Genomic DNA, 10,435 nt, shown 5'->3' with positions numbered 1-10,435 from the left:
CTTTAAAGCAATTACCAGTATTTGATAGAGATCTACAAGGATCATTATGGCTCCTCTGGACAATGCATTATCATGCACACTGCAATTACCATAATAAGAGAGCCATGTTTGCAGTTGTGCCCCCCTGACATACAAATTGTTAGACAAAAGGTTTTCAATTATCAGCTATAAATCTACTGAAATGTATAAAATTTGTTTATATGAAAGGTTAAAATGATGCCATAGAATTTCATTTTTATTTTTTTTATGATTAAAACACCATTTAAATTAGTATTTTAGTCTGTTAATTTGTGCGGACAGTTACACAACCTGACATTTTGGGGGGTTTAAGATAACAAAACATAAAATATGTATTATCTAAATGTACTAAAAATTAATTTAAACTAAATAGGTTTTATAGATTAGAGTGATATATGTCATGAATTTATCAAATTATGTTAAGGAAATAATGTACTTGGACACTTAGAAAATAATGTATGTGTGTATAATCATGTTTTGTTTTAAAATAAAATATATTATGTATTCATTTATATAGTAATAAGTGCATAAGCATTGTAAACATTACGATGAATGCAATTTTACATTTTACTTGTTTGCAATGGCATTTTAAGACAATCACCTGTTTCCTGCAAGTCTCCTGTCCTTGTGAAACCATAGTGAACATTACATGATAACCCTTAAATAACATACAAGTTTAAGAACACAAAAATACTTCAAAACAACTGCAAAACGGTCTTTAACCAAGGTAAAGTTAGCCAGCCAGAAAATATGTTAACAAAGGCAGGCAACACTGGTTGACCACAATAAACATTAAATATCAGCAGATTTTTATCTTTTAAAAATAATATTGCTGTAACTACATACACATACTACATCCAAATGTCAATGTATTATATACATATTGTAAACCAACGCATTTATTGACTACAAACTACCAAAAATCACAGTTCAGCTCTCTACCTCCATCATCGATTTGAATTGGCGCCGAAGCACTTCCTGGAACTATCTGAGGTCTACGCGAATCACGTGACAACCAAGCATTTAGAATTTCCGTTGTCGCAACTCTCACTCTATATGGCTCTGCTCACAACATACACTACCAGTGGCGTAGCGGACGGGCACACATTATAACCCCTCATGTCAGGTGCTCTTCTAACCCCTCCTGCTTATAAGCCAACACTAAACACTATTTTCTCTCATAGAACAACCTCGCTATCCGCTAACAAAGCCCTGTTTATCCATTTCTATGCAGCCTTTAACACAATCAAACTCCATCCTGAAGCTCACGGATAAATCTCTTCAGGTATCTTCACTAGGTTGTACTTTTCTGAGCAATTGGATAGTAGTGCAATGCAGCATTTTCCATGTTACTCCCTCCTTAGGATAAAATGTTTAGGTTGCTTTGGATAAGAGCGTTAACAAAATGAATGAATGTAGATGTAATGTTCTTGAATGGTGTTTAATATCTGAAAGGAACAGCCAAATGAATCCTCTCACAGTTATATATAGTTACTTACAATTTTGTAAATCTCTCTTCTAATTAGACATGTCTCCGCCTGGTGAAAACAAACACAAATGTTAATCTGGTGTAAATGCAGCACACAGCGCTTCAGTTTGCACAGCTGTAATAACACATTTTCTGGAAAATAAGTTGCCAAATTAACCCAAATTGGGTTGTTTTTAACCCAGCATGGTAGTAAAGTAGTAGTACTAAGTAGTAGTTGTTTTGACCCAGCAAGTTGATTAAATAACTACATCGTTGGATTAAAATTAACCCAAAATGGGTTTATAATTAAAGCCAGAAATCAGAATTATAAAAATAATTTTTACACACACAGAATGACTATAAAAAGGCTCTCCCTCCATCACGAACACTGACTTCACTTCACCTGTAACACCGAACACACCTGAAGAAAAGAGAATTCAGTTTCGTGTTCAACAAACTAAATAAAGTAGGATTGATTTGGACATGAGAGTGAGTAAATGATGACAGAATTTAATGTTTTGGTGAACTATTCCTTTCAGTCTTTTCCTCCAGCAATCCTGTTCAAGTCTTTACAGATCCAAGGCCAGATTTCAAGTCCCGCAGGATATTTTGTGAATACAGTAACAACAAAATGCTGAATAAGAAATGAGTTCTCAGGTAATATCACTGAATCCTGAGTAATGCAGTAGTGAACAAGACATCAGCACAGAAACAAAGCATCATGTTGGTTTCATACCTTATGAAAATTTGATTAAATTAAAAGTGTAGTAACCATGGTTTCTTGGAAGATTGATTACCATTTGTTTAACTGCAAATAAAACCCATGGTTAAACTATGAATAGTGTAGCAAAACCATGGTTTATTTTCGTAAGGGTTTTTAGGCTACTTGCACCTGTAATACAAGAATTAGACGTTTTTCTTACACAATCTCCAGACAGTTTCAAGACCTCCAGACCACAAAGACATTTTTTTTTACTCTGATTCCCCCTAAATTATTATTTTTTTCTTTAAAGTTTGTAAAGTGAAGTGCGAAACCATTTAAATCTACTCACCGTCCACGACCACGAGTAACTCGGCGAAGATTAAAACAAACATGTTTCTGTAGACGTGTGAGTAAAAAATTATTAAACAAAGTCCATTGTAGTTATTAAAGTTTTCCATTGAGTGTCAGATTGTTCGATGTCATAGAGCCGTTTTATTATTCCACTTTTCTAAGCGAGTTGATTATATTTAACCGACTTCAGATCGATAGATTTATACGAGTTTACATGAATGAAAAAAAAAAGTTCATTCATTGGGATTTAAATGGATCAGATTCGATTCCCCAGAATCCCCACACCGGAAGTAGCTCACAACAATCAAACCTTTCGACATTTGACGCAGTGAATGGGTGTGTTGGAAAATGTAAGTTCCACCAATAAGTCAAAGTTCTGTCTTCAACACTTTAAAAAATGCAAGCTAATAATTTTAACGAAAAATAATGTAAAAAGCTACAGTAAAACCCTGGTGTAACATTTAATATCATATGAGTAATTCTACTGCAAATTATATGAGTATAAAAATATGTTATTACCAAGACAATTAATTAGACAGTTGACACATCATTACTCAAGACAAGTTTTTTATTAATATTAAAAAGTTATAGCCTAAAAATAAATGTAAAAATAAAGCATGTTTTGTTTTAAAAGGCTTAGTTTCAGACCAAAACTGCAGTGTCTCATTCACATTATAAAACTGTAACATACTGATTGTCCACTAGAGGACAGAAACATTCAAACACCTGTTTTGTTCCGTTCATATTCACTCTGATCAAAACAGTGAAACTGACACTATATAATGTAACAGACATGAAACATACATGACATTAATATCTGCATAACAGACAAGATCACGGTTAATGGGAACACGTTCCATCAACTTTAAATTAACCACACACAAAAAAAACCCCGTTATTTTTAAGTTAAATGAAACCCTTTGTCATTATATTTTTCACAGGAATGCAGAATCATTTCAAACACATTTTCCAAAGCATTCAGGGATAATGTTACTATAAACTATGACTTTTCAGAGATCTGTCCATTCTTCACCAGTGAGTTTGTCTCCTCTGAGTCTGACACATCTTCTTTTTCAAAAGAATCTGTAAGATAGCATAGAAAAATTCAGTGAAAATTAAAGTGTTGGTTACATCTACATCTAGTGTGGTTGTGACCGTTACCCCCAAATATATATCCTAAAATATACAAGAAGGGTGAAATACAGAACAAAAAGAGATTAGAACAAAGAACTATTATTTTCGTCTCCAGCACTAGATTGTTAAATAATATTTTTAAAAAGCAATATGGCAACTGTATGCCAAATTTAGCCAATAAATCCAGTAAAAATATATTACTTGTTCTAACTTGTTCACATAGTGCCTATGCACTTTAATTCCCACTGAAGTGCCTTGAGACATGCAGCATTATTCAGTGTGTTGAAGTAATTCCCACTGAAACAGGAAGACAGGGCGGGACATATCGAACAGCTCCTCCCCTTTTTTTAAAGAGCCAATAGCGTGTCGTTTATATCACGACTCGGCCAGAGCTGTTGAGTTTGGGAAAGCAGCATTTGACAGCTTATGGCAGTCCCCTTCTAGATTTAAAATGAAACTGTCACTAAAGCAAAACAATGATCATATAATCATGCTGAGGATGTGTAGTTTGAAAAGTGTGTAATTTATGTTAGCGTTTATATGGTGTTATCTCCTCTACTCGTCAGTGCTGTTTCTAATGCCGAGTCTGTCTAACCGTTTCTCCTCCATATTGCTTTAAAATACAGAATTAAAATGGGTCCGATACGTTTTCTGGTCTGTGGCGACTCAATCATATGATCTGCTGTGTGCTGCCATGTGTCTGGAGCTGCGGCGGTATGCGTGACACTAACGTGAAACCAGACTTCTTTCGCACCAATGGAAAGTTATATTTACACTGTCTGAATCGTTCCCTGTCCCCTATATAGTGCACTATGTGCCATTCATCATTTAGAAAATAGTGATTGTGTGAACAAGTGAGCGACTTCAGCCGCAGCTTCAGCATTGTAATGAAGGGGGCGGAGCTTCAGATTCTAGAGAGCATTTGATTGGATGGAAAATCTGATGAGAAGATGAAGTGCAGAGTGTCATCAAAATCACAGATCCATATATTGGTGGAAGTGAGAGACGTTTTGAACGCTTCTTGGAAATGCGAATTGTGTCATTGTTTCAGAGCACACTCGCTTATAGATAACAGTATGGCTAACATATTCATACTAAAAAACTTCAATTTTGATTTCATAGTGACTTTAAGAACTATTACACTGAGAGGATTGTGCTACTCACCTTGGACAATAAATGTCTTGGAGGTCATATCTTTCCCATTCCTGGTGATATTTACTTTATAAAGGCCAATATCTGTAGGTTTGATGTCATTGATAGTGAGATATCCAGTTTTGCGATCCAGGTGAAATCGGTCATCATGATCGTGATGACCGCTATTGTTCAGTTCATCCAGTCTGGTGATGACTTCAAAAGGAGTTGTTTGATCTGAGCTTGATTTTCCAAACCTCCACTGTAACGCATCGAAGCTTTGTATTTCAGTGAGGCCAGTGTTTAGAGTGACGGACTCTCCCAACGTCACTGACACTGTCTTCAGTTCAACTTTCTCCGCAACGTTCCCGTCAGCTGAACAGGAATAGAGATTGTTTAATCACTTTGTAATGGTTTTTGATGACAAAATAGACACAGTAAAACAGTATCTTTCCTGTACTCAGCTCAGTTTCTTGTAGATGTGTCGGTATATACGGTAATACGATATATCGTGATAATTAACATCCACATTATTGTTATCGTATTTATTAATGTGGAAATATGAATTTTTTTCAATGACATTTTCCTCTCAATAATAAACTAAAACTAGTGGTGGTAAATGTCTAAATGAGTAAGTCATTGAATCAATCAGGAATGAAGTAAATGGTTCTCTTTATGAATGGGCCATTGAATCATTGGTTCACCCGATTGATTCGCTCAAACACGGATTCATCAATAAAAGAAACACCGCTGTGTGTTCCTCGGAGACGCACTACAGTTCTGCTCTGGCTTTATATTTTTGTTGACAAAATTGAACAAAAACAGACAATATTGTGTCTAAAATATAATACAATATGAATCTTTTCATTGAACTGTATAAAATCAATATCACATTTGCACTTGTGCTATTCAGGACAGAAGTAGCACTTGTGTGATTTTGCTTGACTGCATTATATGACACAAATATGAGACAAAAACTGTAAGAAATTTAAGATGAACTACAAAGTTCTGGGGCGGAGCGGGTGCGTTCATCATTTTAACATGTTCTTTTTTTCCATAAGCAATTTATTAAATTAAAGTGACAAATCCACAATAAGCTCATACTTTTTCTACTTTCTAACTGGAGGTCATACCTACCCATTTTATCTGTATTTCTATATTTCCTGTCGATGATGAATTTTCCAACACCAGCCATGACTAGGACAATTACTCCAACAAAAACACAGATCAGAACTATATAACTGGACGATAAACCTCCTGTTTCGATCGTCGACTCGACCACTGTAAAACCGTAGATAAGAGAGAGTTAACACACAGAACTTGTGAGTATATCCAATAACTGAGATCTGAAATAGGTCAGATTACAAAAAAAATATTTGAAGTTGTATTTATGGGAAACCTGAGAACTGAAAATAAAGTTGAGAGGTATCAATAATGTGGAGCAGAACAAATCAGCCCTGACATACCAGAACATGTGTGGCAGAGTGTGTTGATGTCCAGATGTGTGGTCTGGTTGCTGATGGGATTGTTCAGCACACAGCTGTAGGGGTTTTTATCCTGATATTCCACCTCCAGAGGTAGAGAGAGACTGATGCTGAGATCAGACACACTGATGCTGGACAATACACTCATTCCTGCGTACCAGGAGAGAGTCACATGACTCACATTCACCACTGATGAACACACCAATGAACAGGATGATGATGATGATGAAGAACAGTGTGAATTACTGATGATGGGAACAGGCAGACGAGCTGGAAAACATGAGAGAATAAACAGAATGTGATCAATTACATGTAAATCAACCTGTTAGGCTAAGACAGACGGCTAAGGGTCTAATTAGTTACGAAGGGCCAGGCTCACCGAGGCCTCAATCACACAGAAAGGACATGTGCCTGCAGTGCAGGGACTTCCAGGTTATAAAATCTGGCAAATGTGGACGGCGAGGACCAGCCGGCTGCGCTACATATATCGCCAATAGAAACTCCACTGGACCAAGCCCAGGAGGAGGCCATGCCTCTCGTGGAGTGAGCTCTAACGCCTATGGGGAAAACAGGCCCATAGTAGGGTATGCCAGGGCTATAGCGTCCACCAACCATCTGGACAATCTCTGCTTGGTGACCGGAAGCAGAAGTTAACAAAGAGCTGCTCCCACTGTCTGTACTGGGCGGAGTGCTCCACATGCGTTCTCAGAGCCAGAACCGGGCAGAGTAGGTGTGACTGCTGCTCGTCTTCCAACGCAGGAAGAGCAGAGAGCAAGATTACTTGTGCTTTGAATAGGGTCGAACGCACTTTGGGCACATAGCCGTGTCTTGGTTTGAGGATGACTTTAGAGTCAGCCGGGCCAAACTCCAGACAGGAAGCGCTGACAGAGAGCGCTTGAAGGTCCCCCACTCGCTTAACTGATGCTGAAGCTAGCAGTAGTGTAGTTTTGAGCGAGAGCGGCCTTCAGTAGAGGCTCGAATGGAAGTCCCTTAAGGGCCCGAAGGACCATAGATAGATCCCAGGAGTGCACCGTAGGAGGTGGTGTAGGGTTGAGCCTTCTAGCTCCTCTCAGGAAGTGGACAATCATGTGGCTTCTCCCGACCGAAAGGCTGCGATGGCTGCCACATAAACCTTGAGTGTGGATGGAGTATGGCCTGCATCCAGCAGCTCCTGGAGAAAAGAAAGTATCAGTGATACTTCAAACGAGACTGGGTCCTGGTTCCTGGCTGAGCATCAGTCAGAGAATACAGAACACTTCAGAGCGTAGAGGTGTCTCGTAGACGGAGCTCTTGCCTTGCTGATTGTGGTTAGGACAGTCGCCGGGAGGTCCATAAACTCCCGTCGAGGGGCCATACATGGAGGGCCCACAGTTTGGGATGGGGGTGCCAAATTGTCCTGTTCGCCTGGGAAAGGAGGTCTTTCCTCAGGGATATCGGCCATGGGGCTGCTGTGAGCAGCTGAATCAACTCGGGGAACCAAGGTTGGGTCCGCCAGAGAGGGGCAACTAGTAGGACTTGACTTTCTTGCTCTTCTGACGGGCTCTGCGCTCAGCTCGGCGGGCTTCGCATTGATTGGTTCGCGCAGTTACGCCGCTTTGCCATTGGTTCGTGCAGTTCCCACTGACCAGCCAATAGCGTGCGAGTAAGCCTCAGCATTGTTATGGCTGTGCAGTAGTTTGCGTTATTTTATAAAAGGCTTCAGTATTTCTGAGAAAATGAGTTTTCCGTATAGCTATGCAATACTACTGACCGTTTGAAGGGGAACTATGTTTTAACTACTCACCAGACACAATGATACTGAATTTTTTGGGTTCGGAATCTTTATCGCCAAAGATATGTAAAAGTTCATAAAGTCCAGAGTGTTCAGTTCTGATGTTCATGATGGTGATATCTCCAGTCTGATCATCCAGATGCAGTCTGCCTCTGAATCTCCCATCAAGAACATCATCATATAATGAGACCTTATTGACCTGTCTGTTGATCTGAGCTATACGAGTGTTGTCAGGTCCAAACGTCCACAGTATCAGATCAGCTTTCTGTATTTCAGTAACATCAGTTTGTAGAGTAACAGTATCTCCCTCCATCACTGATAATGTCTTCACTGTATCATCACCAAACCTGAAGAACAAACAAACAGAATCTCAAATGGAGGTTAAGGTAATTTATGTCTAAATAACTTCATGAGACTGTGTGGAACCAGCCATATCATGTTGGCCAATCAAATTCTACCTGTATTGGCAGGGATTAAATTATAAAATTAATAAATAGAGCCAAATCGTGGAAACTGCAAAAACTGCCTATTTTAATATTGAAGGTAGGCTAAGCTATGTCTTCTCTGCGTGGGTTCATTATACATTATACAAGTTTTAGTGGGGTTTTTAATCATAAATGAAAGTCATATCAATAAGTAGCCTCATGTATATTTAAAAAAAAAAAATCGTAGGCTAATAGGCTACGTCAAGCACAGCTGATGACCTCCTGTAACACCCACATCTAAAAAAAAATTTTTTTTTTAAACATAATAAACTAACGCTCACCTCTGAAATAAACACATAGGCCTATGTTTATATTATTCATGTTTTATCCAAATCGTATTAAATCCCAGATCGACGTCGGGTGATAAGAATTGAGACTCTTGAGATTATAAATGTTATTATAAATGTTTTAATTATAATGTTGAGATTATAAATGTAAATGTTGAGACTCTTGAGCAGTTAAACTATAGATTTATATTGTAGTTAAATTGGGTAAAGTATGTATCTCTCAATAATCAAAGCATTTTACAATAGGCCTATTTTGTTTAATTGCAAATAGGCTATTCTGAACCCGATCCGAGATAACAAAATGAAAGCGAAATTCTCTAGTCTACTGACCTTTCAAGAATAAAAAACAGATACATAAAACACAAATCATCATACTGATGTAGATCAGAGTGAAATGTGGTTTAAAACAAAGATGTAGTAGTTCATCGTTCAGTTGCGTTCTCGGAGTGTTTATCCTTCAGCGCTCCGTGTCAGACAGACAGCGACGATTAACATCATTTTATCTGTAACTAATTTAAAATCTTACTAATATTTTTATATCTAACCGACTTCACAACAATAGAGAGACTATATTTTTTAGGCTATATAGGCTATAGACTAGGCTACTATCATCTTAGTTTCGAGGGAAAGTTGGCAGAGTGAAGTATCAGGAAGTCCCTCGGATAAGATATTTAATGGAGAATGTGGTGTAACCCCGTAAACTTGAATTACCTGTTTTAATGAAACTGTTTCAAGTTGTTCTGTGGTGTGAGTAAAACGCAAAACACACAACGCAGTGTCTTTATGCACACCATTGTTAAGCGACTTAAGGATAACAACAGGAAAGGCTGAGTCCTCGTGGAAGGTGCCGCTTTTCCACAGCCTATATCCCAGATAGCAAATAGTAATTGAAACGATGTTAAATCAACATCCCGCTGTCAACGAAATCATTGAATCAACGTCGAACTCTGATGTTGATTCTTCATCATTGTGTCATGTAAAATTGTCGTTGTATGAATGTATCAGACGTGCTGTAGAGGCAGAACAATTTTCCGAGAGGACAAATAAACATAATCTAAATCTAATCTAATCATGTTGCACCCTCTATTATCATTGAAACAACGTTTAAATCATACCTTGAGATCAACAGAATTTCAATGGTATTTCGATTACAATGGATATTGAAACAATGTTGAAATCCCAGCATATCAACAAAACTTCAATGGTGTTTTAGTATACCACAGGTTTAATCTGAAGGTCTGTAATTTTAATATAATATTAAAAACATTATTATTAGGCTATAATCCTGCTTTATCGACAGCCAGGATGGGGTAGCAAAATATAGAAAATAGAAACTATACCTTTAGGCTATAACCTAGACTAGCACAAATGACACCCAACGCATTCTTTAAAAATTAAACAATAATTTTTATTGTATTTCATTTTTTTTCTTTTAACGTGCTAACTCTGCTGCGTCTGTCTTCCAGCTCCTCCCGCTCGGTCTGGGGCGTAGCGCAGCCACTTCTGTACAGCTTGAGCGAAGTCATAGGTGTTTGCCGTTGTAAGACGTTGAGTCAAGGCATCTAGAATACAAGTAAACAGCAATTTAATTCAGAATCATCCA

General features: G+C 37.9%; 1 protein-coding gene across 1 annotated transcript; it reads right to left on the bottom strand.

Moving 5' to 3' along the window:
* Positions 1–3,297: 3,297 nt before the first annotated feature.
* On the bottom strand, positions 3,298–9,395 carry LOC130073752 (uncharacterized). The gene is made up of 6 exons (XM_056239328.1): positions 9,159–9,395; positions 8,073–8,407; positions 6,272–6,559; positions 5,943–6,086; positions 4,839–5,180; positions 3,298–3,623 (listed from the first exon to the last, which is right to left on the bottom strand). Exons 1-6 carry the CDS (start codon positions 9,203–9,205, stop codon positions 3,541–3,543), a joined length of 1,239 nt encoding a protein of 412 aa, XP_056095303.1. The 5' UTR covers positions 9,206–9,395; the 3' UTR covers positions 3,298–3,540.
* Positions 9,396–10,435: the final 1,040 nt, after the last annotated feature.

The sequence above is a fragment of the Rhinichthys klamathensis genome, unplaced genomic scaffold (genome assembly GCF_029890125.1).
Source record: "Rhinichthys klamathensis goyatoka isolate OS25496 unplaced genomic scaffold, OSU_Roscu_1.1 h1tg000558l_1, whole genome shotgun sequence".
In the NCBI taxonomy this organism is placed as follows: Eukaryota; Metazoa; Chordata; class Actinopteri; order Cypriniformes; family Leuciscidae; genus Rhinichthys; species Rhinichthys klamathensis.
The sequence above is the reverse complement of the archived record's forward strand: the minus strand, read 5'-3'. Positions and strand labels throughout refer to the sequence as shown.

Coding starts and splice junctions, on each gene's coding strand:
- LOC130073752 (XM_056239328.1), bottom strand. CDS start 9,205: ATGATGATTTGTGTTTTATGTATCTGTTTTTTATTCTTGAAAGGTCA. Junction 6,560..8,072: donor ATTCAGTATCATTGTGTCTG/GTGAGTAGTTAA, acceptor CATGTTTTCCAG/CTCGTCTGCCTGTTCCCATC. Junction 5,181..5,942: donor TAGAAATACAGATAAAATGG/GTAGGTATGACC, acceptor ATTCCTGTTCAG/CTGACGGGAACGTTGCGGAG.